The sequence below is a fragment of the Rhinoderma darwinii genome, chromosome 2, assembly GCF_050947455.1.
Source record: "Rhinoderma darwinii isolate aRhiDar2 chromosome 2, aRhiDar2.hap1, whole genome shotgun sequence".
Classification (NCBI taxonomy): domain Eukaryota; kingdom Metazoa; phylum Chordata; class Amphibia; order Anura; family Rhinodermatidae; genus Rhinoderma; species Rhinoderma darwinii.
The window spans coordinates 246,221,622-246,247,118 of record NC_134688.1 but is presented as its reverse complement, the minus strand read 5'-3'; the positions used below and the strand labels follow the sequence as shown (position 1 = coordinate 246,247,118).

General features: G+C 44.1%; 1 protein-coding gene across 1 annotated transcript in view; it reads left to right on the top strand.

The window, feature by feature from the left end:
- The window catches only part of LOC142741800 (multidrug and toxin extrusion protein 1-like), a 135,138-nt gene that overhangs the window by 65,096 nt on the left and 44,545 nt on the right, over positions 1-25,497 (top strand). The window contains exons 5-6 of the mRNA XM_075851132.1: positions 16,532-16,574; positions 18,045-18,089. Of these exons, the coding sequence (XP_075707247.1) occupies positions 16,532-16,574; positions 18,045-18,089 (88 nt within the window). The remainder of the gene's footprint in view (positions 1-16,531; positions 16,575-18,044; positions 18,090-25,497) is intronic.

The window sequence follows — 25,497 nt, the reverse complement described above, 5'->3', positions numbered from 1 at the left end:
GACATTTACAGCATATACAAATTACAAAGAAACAAGGAAAGTAAAATAGAGAAATAAAAATAAAATAAAAAACAAAGGAAAGAAAGAAAGTTTGAAAACCTCCCCGGATTCAGCAAGACAGTCCCGGATTCTGGGTGGTGTCCGGCTGTCCCAGGCAGCCGATGGTATGGCCCGGTTTCAATTGTATCTGTGTCAGCTCCCTACTTCAAGCATTAGTACAGAGTTGCCGATGCTCTGGCCAGGGATTTCACTCCTAGAGTAAACCCCTCACGTCACATACATGGACAGCGATGTCAGAGGCTCCTCCTGGAGCAGAATCCCTGGCCACAGCGTAGCCGATGCTCTGGCTGGGGATTCCGCTTCTAGAGGGAGGCCCAATGGCACTATCTACAGGGTGGTTGACACTATATTCAAGGGGGTGTGTTGCACTATTTACATGGGCACTGTGGCACTATATAGGGGCGCTATATACATGGACACTGTGTGGCACTATTTACATGGGCACTATGGCACTATATAGGGGCGCTATCTACATGGGCACTGTGTGTGGCACTATCTACATGGGCACTGTGGCACTATGTACATGTGCACTGGCACATTATATGTGGGCAATGGCAATAAGGGCAGCTAAAGGGGGCATTATACTGTATAGGGCAGCTAAGGCACCATTATACTGTATGGGGGCAGCTATGGGGCATTATAATGTAAGAAGGCAGCTAAGGGGGCATTATACTGTACGGTGGCAGCTATGGGGACATTATACTGTATGGGGGCAGCTATGCGGGGAATTATACTGTATGGGGGAAGGTACAGGGGCATTATACCGTATGGGGCAGCTAAGGGGGCATTGTACTGTATGGAGGCAGCTATGGGGGCATTATACTATATGGGGGAAGCTACAGGGGCATTATACTGTATGGGGCAGCTATGGGGCATTATACTGTATAAGGGCAACTTTGGGGGCTTTATAATATATGGGGGAAGCTATAGGGGCATTATGCTGTATGGGGGCAGCTATGGGGAATTATTCTGTATGGGACAGCTATGGGGAATTATACTGTGTGGGGGCATTATACTGTATGGAGGCATCTGTGTATGGGTGCATCTATGGGGGCATTATACTGTATGGTGGCAGATAACGGGAGTTATACTGTATGGGGCAGCTATGGGGGCATTATACTATATGGGGGAAGCTGTAGGGGCATTATACTGTATGGAGAAGCTATGGTGGCATACTGTATAAGGGCAGCTATGGGGGCATTATGCTGTATGGGGCAGATATGGGGCATTATTTTGTATGGGGCACCAATGGGGTAATATACTGTATGGGGACATTATACTGTATGGGGGCATCTGTGTTGGCTTTATACTGTATGGGTGCATTTATTGGGGCATTATACTGTATGGTGGCAGCCAATGGAGTATTATAGTGCATGGGCAGCTACGGGTGCATTATACTGTATAGGGAATGCTATAGGGGCATTCAATTGGGGCAACTGTGGGGGCATTAAACTGTATGGTGGCAGCTATGGGGCATTATATTGTATAAGGGCAGCTATAGGGGCATTATACTGTATGGTGGCTGCTAAGGGGGCATTATACTGTATGGGGCAGATATGGGGTCATTATACTATATGGGATAATCTATAAGGGCATTATACTGTATGGGGAAGCTATGGGGCATTATGCTGTATAAGGGCAGCTATGGGGGCATTATACTTTATGGGGCACCTCTTGAGGCATTATGCTGTATGCAGCAGCTATGGGGCATTATTCTGTATGGGGAAGTTGTGGGTCATTATACTGTATGAGGGCAGCTATGGGGACATTATGCTGAATGGGGTAGCTATGGGGAATTATTCTGTATTTGGGCAGCTATGGGTCATTATACTGTATGGGGGCAGCTATGGGTCATTATACTGTATGGGGACAGCTATGGGGGCATTATACTGTATGGGAGCATCTGTGTGGGCATTATACTGTATGGGGCAGATATGAGGGCATTATGGTGTATGGGTAAATTTGTTTGGCCATTATACTGTATGGGGCATCTGTGTGGGCATTATACTGTATTGCGGCATTATGCGGAATGGGGACAGCTATGGGGCATTATTCTGTATGGGACATTATACTGTATGGGGGCATCTGTGTTGGCTTTATACTGTATGGGTGCATGTATGGGGGCATTATACTGTATGATGGCAGCTAAGGGGGCATTATAGTGTATGGGGCAGCTATGGGGGCATTATACTGTATGGGGGAGCTATAGGGGCATTCTACTGTATGGGGCAGCTGTGGGGGCGTTACACTGTATGGTGGCAGCTATGGGGTATTATATTGTATAAGGGCAGCTATGGGGGTATTAGACTGTATGGGGCAGCTATGGTGGCATTATACTATGTGGGAGAATCTATAAGGGCATTATACTGTAAGGGGAAACTATGGGGCATTATACTGTTTAAGGGCAGCTATGGGGGCATTATGCTGTATGGGGGCAGCTATGAGGAATTATGCTGTATAGGGAAATTTGTTTGCCCATTATACTGTATGGGGCATCTGTGTGGGCACTATACTATATGGGGCATTATGCTGTATGGGGACAGCTATGGGGCATTATTCTGTATGGGGCAGCTATGGGGCATTATACTGTATGGGGCAAATGTGTTGGCTTTATACTGTATGGGTGCATATATGGGGGTATTATACTGTATGTTGGCAGCTAAGGGGGCATTATAGTGTATGGGGCAGCTAGGGGAGCATTATACTGTATGGGGGAAACTGTAGGGACATTATACTGTATAGGGCAGCAGTGGGGACATTAAACTGTATGGGGCGGCTATGGGGCATTTGACTCTGTGGGGCATTATGCTGTATGGGGGCAGCTATGGGGCATTATTCTGTATGGGGGTATCTGTTTGGGCATTATACTGTATGAGGGTATCTATCTGGGCATTATACTGCATGGGGCATCTGTGTGGGCGTTATAATGTATGGGGGCATCTGTGTGATCATTATACTGTATGGGGGTATCTATCTGGGCATTATTCTGTATGAGGGCTGCTATGGGGCATTCAACTGTATGGGGGCATCTATGGTGACATTATACTGTATGGGGACAGCTATGGGGGCATTATACTGTATGGGACTATCTGTGTGGGCATTATACTGTAGGGGGCAGCTATGTGGGCATTATGTAGTATGGGGGCAGCTATGGGGAATTATGCTGTACGGGGAAATTTGTTTGGCCATTATACTGTATGGGGCATCTGTGTGGGCATTATACTATATTGGGGCAGGTATGGGGGCATTATACTGTATGGGGAATTATACTGTATGGGGGCAACTGTGTTGGCTTCATATTGTATAGGTGCATGTATGGGGGCATTATACTGTATGGTGGTAGCTAAGGTGGCATTATAGTGTATGGGGCAGCTACGGGGGAATTATACTATATGAGAAAATCTATAAAGGCATTATACTGTATGGGGAAGCTATCGGGCATTTTACTGTATAAGGGCAGCATTGGGGGCATTATACTGTATGTGGGGAGCTATTGAGGCATTATGCTGTATGGGGCAGCTATGGGGCATTATTTTGTATAGGGAATCTATGGGTCATTACACTGTATGAGGGCAGCTATGGGGACATTATACTGTATGGGGGCATCTGTGTGGGCATTATACTGTATGGGGGCATCTGTGTGGGCATTATACTTTGTGGGGGCATCTGTGTTGGCTTTATACTGTACGGGTGCCTCTATGGGGGCATCATACTGTATAAGTGCATCTATCGGGGCATTCTATTGTATGGTGGGCGCTAAGCAGGCATTATACTGTATGGGGGCAGCTATGGGGGCACTATACGGTATGAGGAAATGTTAGGGGCATTATACAGTATGGCGCAGCTCTGGGATTAAACTGTATGGGGGTATCTGTGTGGGCATTATACTATATGGGGCATATATGGGGGCATTATACTGTATGGGGCAGCTAGGGGGCATCTTGCTGTATGGGGAATTTGGGCATTATTCTGCATGGGGTATCTGTGTGGGCACAATACTACATGGGGGCATCTGTGTGGGCATTATACTGTATGGGGGCATCTGCGTGGGCACAATACTACATGGGGGCATCTGTGTGGGCATTATATTGTATAGGGGCCTCTGTATTGGCTTTATACTGTATGGGTGCATTATACTGTATGGTGGCAGCTATAGGGGCATTATACTGTATGGTGGCAGCTAGAGGGCATTATACTGTGTGGGGGCAGCTATCTGGCATTATACTGTGTGGGAGGCACTATGAGAGCATGATACTGTGTGGTTTGAACCGGGTGTTTTTGGGTGGAATTAGAGGCATGACGATACTTGAAAGTACTTGAAAGTTGGGAAGTGTACAGAAGGCTTTTATTTTTTCACAACCCTACCACACATATGTCAGGTCAGCTGTTTTCCTACATTCTCGCAAACATAGACTTAGGCAAGCGTGATTCTCATTCGTGTGCTGTGCTTTGAAACAATGCACAATACACTGACCCATTGATTTCAATGGGACTATTCACACATACGTGAGTTTTCACGCAGCGAGTGTCCATTGTGTGAACCTCATTGCATGTCCTTTATTGGTGCGTTTTCACGCACTTAGTCGCCCATTGATATCAATGGGTGTGTGAAAATCACGAACAACACATGGACGCAACATCTGTGTGATGTCCGTGTTTCACGCATCAATTTAATTGAGAAAAAAAAAAGAGTGCTTGCAAGTGTGTGAAAAACACATGCCACACGCAAAGCACACTGATGCAAAAACGCAACGCACATGGACAGATTTGTCACGCTAATCTGAATGTAGTCTTAGTGTCCTTCGATTGAACTGAGTCAATTTGTTTGGATGTAGGTATGACCGAAAATGGTTTATACATTTAGTGTTTGTACAAGTATACTTTATGGCCTTTGCCCACTCATCTAACGAGAAGTCTTTTTTTTTTCCTATTGCAACATGTAGTTAAAGAGGCTCTGTCACCACATTATAAGTGCCCTATCGCCTACATAATCTGATCGGCGCTGTACTGTAGATAACACTGTTTTTTATTTTGAAAAATGATCATTTTTGAGGATGTTATGAGCAACTTTAGATTTATGCTAATGACTTTCTTAATGACCAACTGGGCGTTTTTTAACTCATGACCAAGTGGGCGTTGTAAAGAGGAGTGTATGACGCTGACCAATCAGCGTCATACACTTCTCTCCAGTCATGTCCATTTGTACTCAGCACAGCGTGTGCTGTCACATACACCCACATTAACTTTACTGAAGAGTCTTGAGACAGCCAAGACGGATGTCTATTCACAGTCCCGACACTTCGGTAAAGTTTGTGTAGAACTTAATCGCTGCACAGCTTGATCTCGCGAGATCACGCTATGAATGACAGCAGTAGCGTGATCTTGCAAGATCATTCTGTGCACTGTCAAGACACTTTAGTAAAGTTAATGTGGGTGTATGTGACAGCACAGCATGATGTCGCGAGATCACGCTGTGCGGAGTACAAATGGACATGAATGGAGAGAAGTGTATGACGCTGATTGGTCAACGTCATACACTTCTCTTTACAACGCCCACTTGGTCAAAAGTTAAAAACCGCCCAGTTGTCTATTAACCCCTTAAAGAGGCTCTGTCACCAGATTTTGCAACCCCTATCTGCTATTGCAGCAGATAGGCGCTGCAATGTAGATTACAGTAACGTTTTTATTTTTTTAAAACGAGCATTTTTGTCCAAGTTATGACCATTTTTGTATTTATGCAAATGAGGCTTGCAAAAGTCCAAGTGGGCGTGTTTAAAGTAAAAGTCCAAGTGGGCGTGTATTATGTGCGTACATCGGGGCGTTTTTACTACTTTTACTAGCTGGGCGTTTTGACGAGAAGTATCATCCACTTCTCTTCAGAACGCCCAGCTTCTGGCAGTGCAGACACACAGCCGTGTTCTCGAGAGATCACGCTGTGACGTCACTGACTTCCTGCCCCAGGTCCTGCATCGTGTCGGCCACATCGGCACCAGAGGCTACAGTTGATTCTGCAGCAGCATCAGCGTTTGCAGGTAAGTAGCTACATCGACTTACCTGCAAACGCCGATGCTGCTGCAGAATCAACTGTAGCCTCTGGTGCCGATGTGTCCTCGCTCGTCCGACACGATGCAGGACCTGTGAGTGACGACACAGCGGGATCTCTCGAGAACACGGCTGTGTCTGCACTACCAGAAGCTGGGCGTTCTGAAGAGAAGTGGATGATACTTCTCGTCAGAACGCCCAGCTAGTAAAAGTAGTAAAAACGCCCCGATGTACGCACATAATACACGCCCACTTGGACTTTTACTTTAAACACGCCCACTTGGACTTTTGCAAGCCTCATTTGCATAAATACAAAAATGGTCATAACTTGGCCAAAAATGCTCGTTTTTTAAAAATAAAAACGTTACTGTAATCTACATTGCAGCGCCTATCTGCTGAGATAGCAGATAGGGGTTGCAAAATCTGGTGACAGTGCCTCTTTAAGGACGCGGGCTTGTTTTGGCCTTAAGGCTCAGAGCCCATTTTTCAAATCTGACATATTTCACTTTATGCGGTAATAACATCGGAATGCTTAAACCTATCCCAGCGATTCTGAGATTGTTTTCTTGTGACACATTGGGCTTCATGTTCGTGGTAAAATTTGGTCGATATATTCAGTGTTTATTGGTGAAAAATTGCAAAATTTAGAGAAAAGTTTGAAAAAATAGCATTTTTCTGAATTTAAATGCATCTGCTTGTAAAACAGACGGTTATACCACCCAAAATAAATACTAGTTCACATTTTCCATATGTCTACTTTAGATTAGCATCGTTTTTTGAACATTCTTTTATTTTTCTTGGACGCTACAAGGCTTAGAACATAAACAGCAATTTCTCATATTTTTAAGAAAATTTCAAAAGCCTTTTTTTTAAGGTACCTCTTCAGTTCTGAAGTGGCTTTGAGGGGCTTATGTATTAGAAACCCTGATAAAACACCCCATTTTAAAAACTAGACCCCTCAAAGTATTCAAAACAGCATTTAGAAAGTTTTTTTAACCCTTCAGGCATTTCACAGGAATTAAAGCAAAGTGGAGGTAAAATTAGCAAATTTCATTTTTCTTGCTGAATTTCAATTTTGTTCAATTTTTTTTCTGTAACACAGAAGCTTTTACCAGAGAAACACTACTATATATGTATTGTCCAGATTCTGCAGTTTTTAGAAATGTCCCACATGTGGCTCTACTGCGCTCGTGGACTAAAACACAAGCCCCAGAAGCAAAGAAGGACCTAGTGCATTTTGAGGCCTCTTTTTTTTATTAGAATATATTTTAGGCAGCATGCCAGGTTTGAAGAGGTGTTGAGGTGCCAAAACAGTAGGAATCCCCCAATAGTGACCCCATTTTGGAAACTACACCCCTCAAGGAATTCATTTATGATTGTTGTTACCATTTTGACCGCACAGTTTTTTCACAGCACCTATTTGAATTGGGCTGTGAAATTAAAAAAAATGACATTTTTTCCAATAAGATGTCATTTGTGCTCAAAATTTCTTATTTTCTCAGGGAACAAAATAGCCCATTTTGTTGCCCAATTTGTCCTGAGTGCAGCAATATCCCATTTGTGGTGATAAACTGCCGTTTGGGCCCATGGGAGGGCTCAGAAGAAAAAGAGTACCATGTGTTTGTTGGAGTCCAGATTTTGCTGTATTGGTTTTCGGGTGCCATGTCGCATTTGCAGAGCCCCAGAGGTATCAAAGCAATGGAAACCCACCAGAAGTGACCCCATTTTGGAAACTACACCCCTCAAGGAATTCAAATATGGTTGTTGTTACAATTTTGACCGCACAGTTTTTTCACAGCACCTATTTGAATTGGGCTGTGAAATGAAACAAATGTCATTTTTTCCAATAAGATATCATTTTTTTATCAAAATTTCTTATTTTCACAGGGAACAAAATACCCCATTTTGTTGCCCTATTTCTCCTGAGTGCAGCAATACACCATTTGTGGCGATAAAGTGCCGTTTGGGCCCATGGGAGGCCTCAGAAGGGAAGGAGCGCTGTGTGTTCTTTGGAGCGCAGATTTTGCTTGTTTGGTTTTCGGGTGCCATGTCGCATTTGCAGAGCCCCAGAGGTATCAAAGCAATGGAAACCCACCAGAAGTGACCCCATTTTGGAAACTACACCACTCAAGAAATTCATTTATGGGTAATGTGACCATTTAGACACCATAGTTTCTTCACAGAACTTATTTGAATTGGGCTGTGAATTGTAAAAAATATATTTTTTCCAATAATATGTTGTTTTATCTCAAAAATTCTTATTTTCACAAGAAATAAAATACTACATTTTGTTGCCCAATTTGTCCTGAGTGCGGTAATACCTCATTTGTGGTGATAAGCTTCCATTTGGGCCCATGGGAGGGCTCAGAAGGAAAGGAGCGCTATTTGTTCTTTGGAGTCCAGATTTTGCTGGATTGGTTTTCGGGTGCCATGTCGCATTTGCAGAGCCCCAGAGGTATCAAAACAATGGAAACCCACCAGAAGTGACCCCATTTTGGAAACTACATCACTCAAGGAATTCATTTATGGGTGTTGTGACCATTTTGACCCCATAGTTTTTTCACAGAACTTATTTGAATTGGGCTGGGAATTAAAACAAAATTAATTTTTTCCAATAAGGTACCAGTACAGTTGAAACCCGCAAGAAGTGACCCCGTTTTAAAAACTACACCCCTTAAGGCATTCATCTAGAGGTGTAGTGAGCATTTTGACCGGAGATATACACCCCATAAACTGTAATGTGGGTTCTCACGGGTACGGCAATACCCTCAATGTGCCTGGGCACACAGCAGGGCTCAGAAGGGAAAGACGAGGGGGGATAAGCTGTGCGGAGTGCATCAGGGTAAGTAAAACTGGGGTAGATTATAAACCAAGGGATGTATGATAAATTTTAAAACACTCTTTCATACAGATCTCTGGTTTTTCAGAACACGTGTCAGATTCATATATTGTGTCCTCCCTTATCCCCCCTCTTTGAGCAGACTTTGCAACTCTTTTGTCTTTTTCCCTTCTTGGCAGTTTGGGGAACTTCTCCTGGAAAGTGTTGCCCTGGTACGATGCGTGTGGCCTCGCTTCCAGAAGTACTGGGTGCCCCCCCCCTTCCTGGTCCCCAAAGATTAGTTTCTTGATAACCACCTCTTGAAATTCCAGGAAAGTTCCCCTCTGGCCTGCACATCGACGTAGCACGTACACATTGTACAAAGCCATTGGTATGATGTGCACGGCCAGCTTCTTATACCACACCGCATGGCGCTGTAGGGCTTCAGGACTTGATCTGACAAGTCCACCCCTCCCATGTACCTATTGTAGTCCAGGATGCAGTCTGGTTTGGGGGTCTCTGTTCTGGTACATGGGTACTGGTGTGATATCTCTCTTGTCCTTGTACGTGACACACAATATGTTGCTGCTAGATTGTGCCCCGCTCTCACCCCTTCTGAGTGTTTGCCCTGCAGAGTCTTAGGGAGGCCTCTCAGATTTCTTCTAGCAGTGCCGCATGCCGCAGTACTTCTGGAAGCGAGGCAGTTGAAGAGTGGGGCGCTGTTATAGAAATGATCCAGGTAGAGGTGGTAACCCTGGTCCAGCAGTGGGTGCACCAAATCACACACATTTTTTGCATTAACTCCCAGAAAGGGCGGGGGGGGGGCATTATGGGGGCTGAATACTGGTGTCCTTCCCTTCATATATCCTAAATTTGTAGGTATACCCTGATGCACTCTCACACAGCTTATACATCTTCACGCCATACCTTGCCCTCTTACCCGGCAGGTACTCGCGGAATTGAACCCTCCCTTTAAAATCTACCAAGGACTCATCAATAGAAATACACTTCTCGGGGGTGTATGCTTGGGAAAACCGGGCACTGAAACGGTCTAATCGGGGTCTCCGTTTATACAAACGGTCAAAACTGGGGTCATCTCGGGGTGGGCACGGCTCATTATCAGTATAATGCAAGAAGCGAAGTATTGCCTAATTTTATTTATTTTTTTAGGTTCCAGTTCAGATCTGAAGTTGCTTTGAGGGGCCCATATATTAGAAACCCCTATGAAACACCCCATTTTAGAAACCCCTCAAAGTATTCACAACAGCATTTAGAAAGTTTATGAACCCTTTAGGTGTTTCACGGGAATTTAGAGCAAAGTAAAGGTGAAATTTACATATTTTTTTTGTCAGAACATCCTCTTTATACCATTTTTTTTATAACACAAAAGGTTTTACCAGAGAAACTCAACTCAATACTTATTGCCCAGATTCTGTAGTTTTGAGAAATATCCCACATGTGGCCCTAGTGCAGTAATGGACAGAAGCACCGGCCTCCGAAGCAAAGGAGGACCTAGTGGATTTTGAGGCCTCCTTTTTATTAGGCACCATGTCCGGTTTGAAGAGGTCTTGTGTTGCCAAAACAGTGGAAAACCCCCAAAAGTAACCCCATTTTGGAAACTACACCCCTTGAGGAATTCATTGCAGTTTTCTTGGGGTGCATGCAACGTTTTGATCAGTTTTTATTCTATTTTTAAGTGGCGTGGTGACTAAAAAACAGCAATTCTACTATTGTTTTTTTATGCTATTTTTTTTACAGCGTTCACCGTGCGCTATAAATGACATATTCACTTTATTTTTTGGGGTTGATACGATTACGGCGATACCAGATGTTTATAGTTTTTTTTATGTCTTATGGCGTTTGCACAATAAAATACGTTTTGTAAAAAAGCATTTACTTTTTGTGTTACTTTATTCTAAGAGCCAGAACGTTTTTATTTTTCCATCAATAAAGCCGTGCGAGGACTTATTTTTTGCGTAACGAACTTTAGTTTCAATCAGAACCATTTTTAGGTACATGCGACTTTTTGATCTCTTTTTATTCCATTTTTTGGGAGGTGAAGTGACCAAACAATTGTGATTGTGGTACGGTTTATTATTATTTTTTTTACGGCGTTCACCGTGCAGGATAAATAACGAAATAATTTTGTAGTTCAGGCCGTTACGGACGCGGCGATACCAATTATGTATAGTTTATTTGTTTGTTTATATATTTTTATTAATAATAAAGGACTGATAAGGGAAAAAGGGGGATTTTGACTTTTATTACTTTTAAAACTTTTATTATCTTATTTTTACACATCTTTTTTTTAACTTTTTTTTAACTTTATTACTTTGTCCCACTAGGGTACTTGAGGGCAGGAGGCCCTGATCGCAATTCTAATACACTGCACTACATGCGTAGTGCAGTGTGTTAGAACTGTCAGCTACTCACTGACAGCAAGCATAGTGGGTCCTGACTAGGCTTCCGTCAATGGCATATCCGGACGCCATTGTTTGGTGTCCGGTTGCCATAGGCCGGCGATGGCAGCTTAACCCCTAAAAAGCCGTGATCACTATTGAACACGGCTTTTAAGGGGTTAATCAGCGGGGACACAGCGATCGGTCCCCGCTGTAGGAGCTGTGACAGCTGCTGAACGAGACAGCAGCTGTCACAGCTCCTGCATGTGTCGGGAGGACGGCCAAAATGGCCGTTACACCCGCGACGTAATAGTCCGTCGCTGAGCGCTAATGATACAGTTAGCACGACGGATTATTACGCCGCTGAGCGTTAAGGGGTTAAGAAAGTAATTAGCATAAATCTAAAATTGCTCATAACTTGCTAAAAAATTATCGTTTTTAAAAATAAAAAACACTGTTGTTATCTAGATTACAGCGCCGATCACATTATGTAGGAGATAGGGCACTTATAATCTGGTGACAGAGTCTCTTTAAAGGGAATGTGTTGCCAGCAAAACATGTTTTGTTTTGTTTTTTTAAATAAACATTTAGTGTGTAGGTGATTAAACATTGTTCAAATTTTTTTTATTTTTTTCACGAGTCAGGAAATATTATAAATTAGATTCTAATTTATAATATTTCCCATTGCTGGTCACTAGATGGAGCTATTCCCAAAATTGCAGCATTGCATGTGGTAAAGCAACCACATTGCTTTTTGCTGCAAAATTGGGAAAAAAGCACTCGCTCTAGTGAGCTCTGAGAATCCCCCCCTCCTTTATCCTGGCTAGTGCCGGGATAAACGAGGGGATTGAACGGTCTAACCTCCTACACTGTGTGTCGCAATTTTTTGAGCTAACACACAGTGTAGTAGGTTTACATACAGTAGTAAACACACACAAACACGAACATACATAGAAATCTCTTACCTGCTCCTGCCGCCGCGGCTCCCTCCGGCCCGTCCGCTCCGTCTGCTGCCGCTGGTCCAAGTGCACAAGTCCGGAAGCCGCGACCGGAAGTAGTAATCTTACTGTCCGGCCGCGACTTCCGGTCCACAGGAAAATGGCGCCGGACGGCGCGCATTTCAAATTGGACTGTGTGGGAGCGGCGCATGCGCAGTTCCCACACAGACGGCGTACACAGAAGTGGATGGGACGGGACCCGTTCGCAGTCCCTATGGGACTGTGGCTGCCGTATTCCATGTCTGTATGTGTCGTTAATCGACACATACAGAAATGGAAAAAAAAATGGCAGCCCCCATAGGGAAGAAAAAGTGAAAAAATAGAAAAAAGTAACACACAAACACACAAATAAATAAAAACGTTTTTAATAAAACACTAACATTAAACTGACATGGAAAAAAAATTTGTGGTGACACTGTTCCTTTAAGTTAATTATTGTTATTATAAGCTATAAGTTCATTGCAAATCAATGACAGACTTTTTCGTGAATCTGTTGCTCTCCGTAATATATGTAGATACTCTAGTTTCCGTCTGTCTCTATAATCTGATAGTATTAACAATCTTGTATCTTTTGATATCACTTTGTAACTGCCAAAGTTTCAAAAAATCTCTTATAAAATCCCCTATATCAAGATACAACCGTAACCTCTCTAATGGTCATAACTGGTCCATGTAGTAAAGATCTGCCAGGGATATGATAACTCCTTGTTCCCATCAGTTGTCCTCTCAGTTTTGTATTAGATGATGAAAGTATCTAATTTTTAAAACCAGTCATTTTAATATTGATAATGGCTTCACCTTGCGCTTTACGCTTAAAGGGAACCTGTCACCAGCATTTCACCTATTGAATTTTACTTATCCCTCACTGGCCGCTGCTAACAAAAGTTCATTGGCGTTATCCCCTCTTCTAAACTCCTCCTCCGACTGTAAATAACCGTCTGCAAATATTTTGCGCTTTTTATCATAATCCGTAATGTCCCTTTCTGCGCCCACACCAGAAGAGAACATCAATCACAAGCGCGGGATTTTGTGTGCTGGGGGAAGATTGCGAAAAATAGAAAGTATTTTTGTTAATTTATTCATTTTGAAGGCATTTATCCTGTCTCTCAAGGATACATTTAATTTGTAAATTTTTTTTATACTTAATATACTGTATTAGCATGCTCTTGTGTGCTAATACATTATTCTGTTTTATTATGACACAGGCTGCTGTTAAGGCAATACATAGTTTGCCCCAACAGCAGGTTTACAGAGCAGACAGCCCTGGGTTCCTTTCTAGTGTCCCAGGACCGACTGCCGAGGATTCCCCAAGTGTTCGATCATGTCACGGACCACAGCGATCAAAGGGTTTAACAGCTGGGGTTGGAGTTTCTTCCTATCCCAGCTGTATTCAGCAGACTTCTCTAAGTACAGGAGCTGTTAGTCATAAGCCTTTTCTACATCAATGCCAAAATACATCGCTGTAAGTTCTTCACATTCACCCCCCCCAACACACACGTCAAGACAGTGGGCAGGTGGGAAGAGGTTAATACATTTTTTTCTCTACTCCTCACTGTGAAACACATCATATTTGTATTCTGTGTTATGTCTCAGTCTCTTCTCTAGCTCTATCTGCAGTCCTCTCTCTCTACTATCTATATCCCCACAAAGAAGTAGCATTTCCTGGTTGGGCTTTTTATAGTGGATAGCAGTCATCCAATAATGCCCCTCACAATTGGCTTTGCTAGAGAGAGGGATAACCACAGTGCATTTTGGGAGGGCTGCCTCATTATGGGGAAGGTCATGTGATCCTTTTTCTCATCTGTCAAATGGTGGCCAGCGTTTGCCGTGGCCGGCATTTTGCCGTGATTCATGCGCTGGCCCTTTGGGAAGTTCGGAACAAATTTGATTAGTGAAGAATCGATTTGCTCATCTTTAATCTTAATGTATCCATCTACAGCTTACTTTTTCTGAATTAAATTTTAACTTCATTCATGTAAAAAGTTTGTTTTGTTACAAACCGTTTTAGATTCATGCTTGTCTTTAAAGCATGGAGGTGACGATACGGATAAGCATCTAGATCAGCGGTCCTCAAATCACAGACTGCGGTCCAAATCTGAACTAGAGACACAAGCTGTCCCCTCCCTGCAATCCTGCCATCATAGATGTATTGTAGGAGTATAGCTTCTCTTCCAATGCATCTATGACTACAGGTCTGGCGTCAGGAGTGGAGGAGTGGAACTACCATGGTGTCAGGATTTTGTGCATGCCAGTGCCTGGAAGGGAAGAGGACCCAGGAGCGGTAAGTATATAATTTTTGTCTGACCTGTGGTCTTTATTAGTTTAGGGGCATGTCTGGGGTCTGAATGAATTTTAACTTCTTGGCAACATGTCACGTAACTGTACGTGATAGCCACCATGGGGGAGCATGGAGCTGGCTCTCGGGCTGAGCCCGCTTCATACTCAGCAGGTGTTGACTGTAACATACAGCCAACACCTCACTGCAAATTCCAGGTATGGAGAGAACTCAGATCCCGGCTGTTTAACCACTTTGACTGCAGTATCTAAGCCAGTTAGAAAGAAGGGGTCAAGCCCCCTCTAACAGGCCGTCGGCCCCCTTGCGATGCAATCGTGGGATGGTTATCATTGGGCCCCCAGGTATGCCGACTTTGTGCTCCTATTAAGCCCATTGAAACTGGTAAAAAAAACACAATATACTGCAACACAATATTATTGCAGTATATTGTGCAAGCGATTCAAAAAGCATTCGCTAGTTCATGCCCTATTGGGGTAATAATAAGAAAATTGTAAAAAATTATTAAATAAGTTTTTTATTAATGGACAAATGAGAGATATTTAACGTAAAAAAAAACAACCCTTTTTTTCCCTTAAAGTAATGTAAAAAAAAAAATGTGTTGGTATCGTCGTGTCTATAAAAGTTTGAACTATCCTAATAGAAGGTTATTTAACCTGCATGGTGAACGCTGTAAATAAATTAAAATAAAAACACCAGAATTGCTGTATTTTGGTCACCTTAGCTCCCAAAAAAATTGAATAAAAATTTATCAAAAAGTCACGTGTCCCAAAATGGTACAATGAAAAACTTGCCCCACAAAAAAAAAGCCCTCATACCATTCAATCGACAGAAAAGTTATAGCTCTCAGAATATGGCGACACAAAACTATGTTTTTGTCGGGAGTCTGATTAATTTTAGGGGTTTGGTTTAGGGTCAATCATTTTAGTGGCTGCTCTGGGGTCTGAATAATTTTATGGGTCTGTTTTGGTGTCTAAATTAGTTTTAGGGGTCTGGTGCAAATGGGTTTAAAGAGGCTCTGTCACCAGATTTTGCAACCCCTATCCGCTCTGAAGAGAAGTATCATCCACTTCTCTTCAGAACGCCCAGCTTCTGACAGTGCAGATCTGTGACGTCACTCACAGGTCCTGCATCGTGTCGGCCACATCGGCACCAGAGGCTACAGTTGATTCTGCAGCAGCATCAGCGTTTGCAGGTAAGATCGACTTACCTGCAAACGCTGATGCTGCTGCAGAATCAACTGTAGCCTCTGGTGCCGACACGATGCAGGACCTGTGAGTGACGTCACAGATCTGCACTGTCAGAAGCTGGGTGTTCTGAAGAGAAGTGGATGATACTTCTCTTCAGAGCGCCCAGCTAGTAAAAGTATTAAAAACGCCCCGATGTACACACATAATACACGCCCACTTGGACTTTTACTTTTAAACACACCCACTTGGACTTTTGCAAGCCTCATTTGCATAACTACAAAAATGGTCATAACTTGGCCAAAAATTCTCGTTTTTTAAAAATAAAAACGTTACTCTTATCTACATTGCAGCGCCTATCTGCTGCAATAGCAGATAGGGGTTGCAAAATCTGGTGACAGAGCCTCTTTAAGTGTCTGATCTGGGGTTTGAAAGAGTTTAAGGGTCTTAATTAATTTAGGGGTCTTGTCTGGTTTTCCCAATAAAAAAATAATAATAAATCTTGATGTAAATAGTTCTACAAAGTTTGTGAAAGGTTAAATCTTGGATATTCACCTGACCGAAGACTCAGGTAACAGGTCCTTTACTAAAATTAGTTGAGTGCCCCTGATGCATAGTTGAGAACCCTAGATGCATAGCTATGGTATTCATCCAGTTGGCCATATGCTCTAAAAAAAAAACACTTCATACACATCTTTTAATTTTTTTACATTTATTTCTTGATATTTTGACAGACAAGCTGAATTGTGTGTAATGGCTTTTATTCCAGAACTTCCAGTAAGTATATGTGTTTTACTAAAAGATCAGTCTTGTAATATGTGTAATAATGGAGGCAGAGACAGATAGGCAGATTCTTCTTGCTTTTACTTGTGCAGAACTTTAATAGAACATGAAACAGTAGTATGATAACGGTACTGCTCTGGATCTATCATTAATGTCTTTAACTTCCCTTATGAATACTCAGGAACTGTGGTATTGTATATTATCTAAGTCCTATTATAGTGCACCACACTCTTTTACTTCTATATGGTGATATTCAACCCCCTGTTGACTCCTCACTTGTTCCCTACTGGGTGCACTTTCTTTATATATCTTCTTTGGGCCTATGCCTCGATTGTCTGCTCAAATAGTGTTCCAGTACTCACTCCGAATGATCCCTCGGTTGGCTCCTTGCAAGCAGGCCAGGTTTCTTTGTTGTATCCTTTCTTTCTTGTGTCGGGCTCTAGCTGATATCTAATTAGCAGTATGATCCCTTCAACAGACAGACTCTCTTTCCTTTTGCTTTCTACAGCAATCTCCTGCCCTCCTTACTGCCAGACTTGCTCTCACAGCACCCGAACCATACTCTCGCCTCTTCACCGGAACGAACGGTGCGCACCACTTCCTTGTCAGGTGCCCTCTGCTATCCCAGCACTATTGACCTGGTATCCCCACACCTCTACTGATGGTTCTGAATACTGCACGTTCAGCATAGACATTACCATCTCCATGGGTTACAGTCTCACCAAATAAAGACAAACATACTAAGCTGTATATGCACACATCATCTCTCTTCTTCTAACCTATGGGGCTTTTGGCAAGGACCCCCTAGCTCTGAAGGAGGTATCAATGAAAGGAGAAGGAAAGGTGGCTTTTGGTCAACTTATGACATTTCTATTCAATCATTACCTCTTTTAGGAAAGAAAAAAAAAAGATCACTTTGTGATCTGAATTTTCCAAAGGCAATTCTTGGAATGTAATTATATGGGGATGTATTATTATAATTTAAGCACTTTGTAAGCTAATTGGTAAGCTTGTAACTGTTTATATTGGCTATTTTGTATATATGTTGTGTATATGTAAATATATATATGTATGTATATATATTTTTTTTAAATTTATTTATATTGTTCTGTTTGCTGTAGAACAGTCTTTCAGAAGCTGGCAGTATTTGCTTTACAGTGCAAGGCCCACCGCTACAAAGAGAAGGAGATTTCGCTTGTAAATTTAATAGAAATCTGTTGAGGCAGTATATAAAAACATGCATCATTTACCATATGTGCTGCTGTAAAGAGTACATCCACTATTGAGGTACCTAAAATATAAGTTAATTGTACTATGAGATAAATATTCTCCTTAGTCTACAGTATGTTTCCTTGTATGTATATCTGACATTGTACCATCTGGTAACAATAACTATTAACATCTGGTAACAATAAGTAGTCCCACGTAAACGCTACTGATATAATTTGTGTATATTTTTTGTAGGCACTTTTCTTCTACCAACTTGAACTTCGATACTTACAAAACCAGGTAAATCCTCTTAACAATACAACCTGTAAATATTTCTAAATTGAAGTTTTTTTCATAAGCTGGCCATACACTAGCATTTCGGTTGGAAGAGCGATGAACAACAAGTCGTTCACAGTCATTCTGACTAGATTGTTGTAATGGACGACAACTACATTGGCTATAATGTGTAAATGTTGCCCTGTCGTCCAACATCAGTGTCTGGCCTCACAAATGATCTTGTGGATGAATAGGCAAAAATTCCTACAGACACACTCAAAAATCTTGTAGAAAGCCTTCCCTTTTCTCGGAAAGCCAGCAGTGTACGGGCTCATAGACTTTCTATTGAGTCCGTACACCAACTGCACGGCTTTCCAAGAAAAGCCAAACAGAAAGCAAGCGTCTCAGCGCTCATACGAGTACTACATAATTGATTTTAACTATTGAGCTACAGCTGAAGTCCAAATGAGTCCATTGAGTGGCATGCAATCTTAGGACTGCAGCTGTCACTCGATAGTTAAATTCAATTATGTAGTACTACAAATAGTCTAGGTGTAGCACTGGCCTAACACTTCTTGAAATACTTGGATGACCTGCCTTCAATGCTCATTGTTGGCAATACAAGATCAAATATTTGTTCCTATGATTGCTTCTCAAGACATACATAGTTACATAGTTACATAGTTAGTACGGCTGAAAAAAGACACATGTCCATCAAGTTCAACCAAGGGAAGGGAAAAGGGAAGGAAAAATTTCTACACATAGGAGCTAATATTTTTTTGTTCTAGGAAATTATCTAACCCTTTTTTAAAGCCATCTACTGTCCCTGCTGTGACCAGCTCCTGCGGTAGGCTATTCCATAAATTCACAGTTCTCACTGTAAAGAAGCCTTGTCGCCTCTGCAGCTTGAACCTTTTTTTCTCCAGACGGAGGGAGTGCCCCCTTGTTTTTTGAGGGGGTTTTACAAGGAACAGGATTTCACCATATTTTTTGTATGTGCCATTAATATATTTATATAAGTTAATCATGTCCCCCCTTAGTCTTCTTTTTTCAAGGCTAAATAGGTTTAATTCTTTCAATCTTTCCTCATAACTTAAATTCTCCATGCCCCTTATTAGCTTCGTTGCTCTTCTTTGTATTTTTTCCAACTCCAGGGCATCCTTTCTATGAACTGGAGCCCAGAACTGAACTGCATATTCTAGATGAGGCCTCACTAATGCTTTGTAAAGTGGCATTATTACATCCCTGTCCCGCGAGTCCATGCCTCTTTTAATACACGACAATATCCTGCTGGCCTTTGAAGCAGCTGATTGACACTGCATGCTGTTATTGAGTTTATGATTTACAAGTACACCCAGATCCTTCTCAACAAGTGAATCCGCCAGTGTAGCGCCCCCTAGGACATATGATGCATGCAGGTTGTTGGTACCAAAATGCATAACTTTACATTTATCTACATTAAACTTCATTTGCCAAGTGGACGCCCAAACACTTAGTTTGTTTAAATCTGCCTGTAATTCATGAACATCTTCCATAGTCTGAACTATATTACATAGCTTGGTGTCATCTGCAAAAATAGAAATAGTGCTATTAATCCCTTCCTCTATATCATTAATACCTGCATCAATTGTTTTCTTTGATTTAGAAATTTAGAAAACTATTCCGCCTGAAATGGCTATATAATACTGCACAAACGGTACCCTGTTTCACTTCTCCACTTTGCCTAATAGAATAAAAATCACAGATTGGTCTACAATCCCGGACTGTGAAAGTAGCATTTGGGGTCATTACAAATACAAAAAAAATTCTTTTAGAGTTATATTTATATTTTGAGAATATAAAATTTCAGTACCTGCAGTTTTAAAAAATTTCTTGAAATTAAATGGTTTTGTCAGCAGAAAAAATATACTTGGAATTTTAAAAACACTCTGCGGCCGAAAATCACACAGCTTTCAGAACATGCAGCATTTAAAAGGCTTTGTTCACAGCTACGTTAGTTTTACCATTTTACTGTTACATCATAGGAACAGAAAAATGAAATAATGGAAGAGCCATTGCATGACAGACACCAACTGTTACCTGAAGTAACTTATTGACCTTAATGGGTTCCGTCGAGTTTCCTTCATAAGTTTACATCATTTTGCAGAGAAAAAAGCGATGCATGCTGTGCTTTTTTCTCTGGGATTTTTTATGGAATCTGCAACGAAGGCTCCCATGCAGATGTTAACCGAGCATTAGAAACTTTATATAAATAATCCATAAATACAAATAACCGCTATATTTTTCTGCAGTGTAAGAATGCTTTCAAAAATAGAAGTGATAAAAGTTCTTTTTTATCAATTAACAAAATACAAAGTGAATAAACAGAAGATAAATCTCAATCAAATCAATATTTAGTGTGACCACCCTTCGCCTTCAAAACAGCATCAAAGTCATGGATTTTGTAGTATTATAGTCAGGTGTATGATTAACCAATTATACCAAACAGGCGATAATGATCAAAATTTTCAAATGTAACTTGAACCAGTCATTAACTATAACAGAAAAAGCGGTGTAGGACGCTTAAAACTGGGTAAGGAACAGCCAAACTCTGCTACAAAAGGTGAAGTTGTAGAAGACCGTTTCATATCACAGGTCCACCATGGCAAGACTGAGCCCAGCAACAAGACGCAAGGTAGTTATACTGCATCAGCAAGGCAAAGATTTCAAAACAGACAGGGTTTCAAGATGTGCTGTTCAAGCACTTTTGAAGAAGCACAAAGAAATGGGCAACGTTGAGGACTATAGACGCAGTGGTTGACCAAGGAAACTTGGTGCAGCAGATCAAAGACATCTCATGTTTACTTCCCTTTGAAATCGGAAGATGTCCAGCAGTGCCTTCAGCTCAGAACTGGCAGAAATCAGTGGGATTTAGGTCCACTATCTACTGTTCGGAAAAGTGTGGCCACAAGTGGTCTTCTTGGAAGTATGGTGGCAAAAAAGCCATACCTTCGACGTGGAAACAAGGCCAAGCAACCTAACTATGCACGAAAGCATAGGAATTGGGGTGCAGAAAAATGGCAGCAGGTGCTCATCTGGACTGATGAGTCAAAATGTGAAATATTTGGCTGTAACAGAAGGCAGTTTGTTTGCCGAAAGGATGGAGAGCGGTACAATAATGAGTGTCTGCAGTCAACAGTGAAGCATGGTGGAGGTTCCTTGCAAGTTTGGGGCTGCATTTCAGCAAATAGGGAGTTGGGGATTTGTTCAGGTTTAATGGTGTGCAGTTCATGAGGGAAACCTATAACTATGGAATTGACAATAGCATAGACCTGTAAATACTCGGCAAACTTAATTAACATTCAACAATAGGGGGCGTGGCTTGGCGATGGCGGTGTGAGGACGCTTGTGCTCGGAGCTCCGGACCCGCACCACTCTCTGCAGACTACCTCGGGCATCTCTTACCTGCTCCAGCGTCGGGATGACCAAGGGGAGACACCGCAAGTCGCAGTCGGTCACCCCAGGTCCCTCCTCGATGGATCGCTACCTCCGATCCGGCTGCGACGGGTCTTCTCCGCGGCCCTCCTCCATTCCAGCCGTAGGCCGCAGTCGATCCCCGACGTCGCGTGGGGACTCTCCGCCCACTGGCACCATAGTCCCGGCTGGATCCTCCAGAGGACTGCAGGACCGCTCCTCTGATGGTCTGTGCCTCCGGGGAGAGCTGCCACTCCCCTCCCCCAGCAGCATCCACCTGAGCCCGGGCAGGAACATGGCCGCCGGGCACTAATAGGCGCGGCAGATAAGGCGCCACTCTTCTCCGCTGTCCCCCGGCATTATTACACAGAGGACATTTCATCACTGAGCCAGGGCACGCCAGCCATACTAAGGGGCCCGCTGACCGGGGGGAGCCCCCACCTAACTTCATCTACTGGCCCCCCCCTTCCATGGAACGGACCCTGGCAGAGTTATGGGAGATGGTGAGGGCATTGCCCACGAAATTAGATTTGGATGCTCACCTAGCCCGACTGGAAGAGAAACATGACTGGGCCATAGGGGTGGTGTCCCAGGATTTACGATCTTTAACCGCACGGGTAGACGCTTTCGAGCGCCAGAACTCTGTTCACACAACGGACATCTTGGTTCTCTCTGTCGATGGATACCCAAGCTACCCAAATGAGGGACTTCTCCATGCACCTTGACGACGTGGAGAACAGGGGGAGGCGGAACAACCTAAAGCTGAGGGGCATTTCAGAACCTGTGCCGCCCGAGGAGCTATACGATGTTGTCACCCATATCTTTAACAAGCTCATGGACAGACCACGCGACTCGGCCATTGAAATGGATAGGGTGCATCGCTTAGCAGGCCCACGGAACAGGGAAAGTAACCGTCCACAAGATGTCATCTGCAGGGTGCACTTTTATAAACAAAAAGAGGACATTGCACGGCGAGCTTGGGAGCGGGGGGCCATTCCTTTCCAGGGTGCGGAGGTGACCATCTTGCCGGATGTCTCTAGGTTGACCCTACATATGCGCAGGGTGATACGCCCTTTGCTCTAGGCTACCAAAGAAGCGGGCGCTTCCTATAGATGGGGCCATCCCTTCCACATCATTCTCCGCCGACAGGGGCAATCCTTCGCTGTTCGCTCACCGGACGATTTGGAAGCAGCCTTCCGTTTCCTAGAAATCTCCCCAGTGCGCCTCCCAGACTGGACGGAGCCGTCGCCGTCGCTCTTCCACAGGGGGGGGTCTGTACCCAGACTCTGTGCGCCCTTCTCTGCCTCCTCCTAGAGACGGTCCTCGCGAGCAACGGGCATCTGGACGGCGCTCGTCCCGAAGAAACTGATCGGCTTGCGGCCAGAAGGCTAGAGTATCTCTGTACCCATGAGGGTGTTAGTGGGGGTCTGTTTGTTATGAGTGTCTCAGGGACCCTTTTCCCCCTCACACTACGCTGCGGTGGGAGGTCAGGAACCTACATACACCCGTTACAGTTAGCCGGTTGAGTCCGGGGTTCCGGTCTGCTCTCTATTGGGCTTACACTACTTCAGTCCCAATTGGTGGCGAGTCTCAGGGAGATCACCTCTTCACGCCGCTGTCCTTCTACATTCCCCACTAGGTTTCCGCGCTGTTGTGTCGTGTTCAGGGGGTGTTTTCTCCCGGGTCCGACATAATACGCAAAGTATTGTTTAGGGGTTTTGTACTCCGCTGTTAGTGGGACGCTAGTGTCCCTCTTCTTGGCCCTCCCCCCTCTCTACGGGGGTAACCATTTCTTTTCCCCGCCTTTCTCCCCCTTTTTGTTTTCCTACTGTGGCTCCACATGTCCAACATTACGGTTGTTTCCCTGAATGCACAGGGCCTGAACGTTCCAGAGAAGAGATCCTCCATCCTCCGTCTTCTATGGAAAAAGAAAGCGCATGTGGAGTTTCTCCAGGAAACTCACTCCCGGGCAGACAGCGTTCCACGGTTGACGGACTCTCACTATACGGAGGGGTATCACAGTACCTCACCGGACTGCAAGACCAAGGGGGTCTCTATCTTGATCTCTCGATCTCTTCCGTGGGAGCATGTGGAGACTCGTACAGATGGAGCGGGACGGTATGTCCTCATGAAGGGTAGGTTGGCTAACACACTGTTCACATTGGCCACATGCTATCTCCCTAACACTGGTCAGGTCGCCTTTTTTGAAAGGGTCTTGACGGAGTTGGAGGGTTTTTTGGAAGGCACTCTCATACTAGGGGGGGACCTGAACCTTACATTGGACCCGACTATAGACTCCTCACGTGGACACTCGTCGTTACGCCGGGTGCGTCGGTTGCTACATGAACACCAACTGATAGATGCGTGGTGGCTTATACACCCGACGACAAAAGACTACACCTTCTTTTCGGCCCCCCACAACACATACACCAGACTAGACTACTTCTTCCTGCGCCACTCCCATCTCTCCAACCTCTCCTCAGTCTCTATAGATAACATAACCTTCTCGGACCACGCCCTCATTACACTCTCTCTCTGTCTCCCTGCAGCCCACCCTAGTTCCTGGCAGTGGCGGTTAAATGATTCGCTCCTGCAGGACCCAACGGTAATTTCAGAAATACACAGGGACCTACGGGAGTATTTTGCTACGAATGTAAGTCCGCTTAGTGTTTGGGAGGCTCATAAGTGCGTGATCCGGGGTTCCTTCATCCGGATCAGATCTAAACTTAAAAGGGAGCGGACGGCTCACTTGAGTAAACTGTTATCTCGTATACACCTCCTCGAGCAGTCCCACAAGGCTTCCCTGGACCGGGTGGTGGGGGCGGAGCTGGGGCAGTTGCGTGTTCAGGTCCGTTCTCTTTGTCTTGCTAAGGCTAAGGCCTCCCTAGTAAAGTGTAGGCGACATTTCTACGAATTCAGTAACAAACCAGGTAGGACTTTGGCACGGGCATTGCGGAAAACTAGGTCACGTACCTATGTCCCCCAGGTACAGGTCCCTGGAGCTGGGGGTTTGCACCGCCCCCAGGACATCTCGGAAGCCTTCCGGGCGTACTACCACTCACTCTACAATCTCCCGCAGACCTCTCCTACCGCAGATGGGAGAACTAGACGGGAGCAGATGGAGGCATAGCTCCGCTCCTTGGGGATGAAAAGTATCCCGCAGGAAGCTCTAGCGGCTTTGGAAGAGCCAATTTCGCCAGAGGAGTGGTCCTGGGCCCTGAAGGACTCTCCAGTGGGGAAGGCGCCGGGCCCGGATGGTCTCCCCATTCAGTACTACAAGGTCTGCTCAGACTTTCTCGCGCCTCATTTCCTGCGGGCCTATAACTTCCTCACAGACGGGTGCTCTCTCCCTCAGGATGCCCTGCGGGCATACATTACGGTTATACCCAGGGAAGGAAAGGACCCCACCAGCTGCCAAAATTACCGCCCCATTTCACTGCTTAATGTAGATCTCAAGCTGTTCGCAAAGATCTTGGCCCATAGGCTTACCCCCCTTCTCCACAGTGTGATCCACTATGACCAGATGGGCTTCATGCCCCTTAGGGAAGCTAGGGATAACACCACTAGGGCAATTAATCTTATTTATCATGCGACTGCCTCATCTCTGCCCACACTACTGCTGTCCACGGACGCGGAGAAGGCCTTTGACAGAGTAGACTGGGACTTCATGTCGGCCACTTTGCGGCACATCGAGCTGGGTTCCCACATGATGCAATGGATTTCGAGCCTCTACTCATCTCCTTCTGCCAGGGTTAAGGTTAACGGTACCTTATCTTCTCTGCTCTCTATCTCCAATGGTACGCGGCAGGGATGCTCCCTGTCTCCCTTGATTTTTATTTTGTGCCTGGAGCCCTTCCTTTGTCGGGTTCGCTCTAACCCAGATATAGCGGGTGTATCAGTGGGTGGAAGATCTCATAAAGTGGCTGCGTATACGGACGACCTTCTGTTCTTCCTCACTGCGCCCAGGATCTCCTTGCCC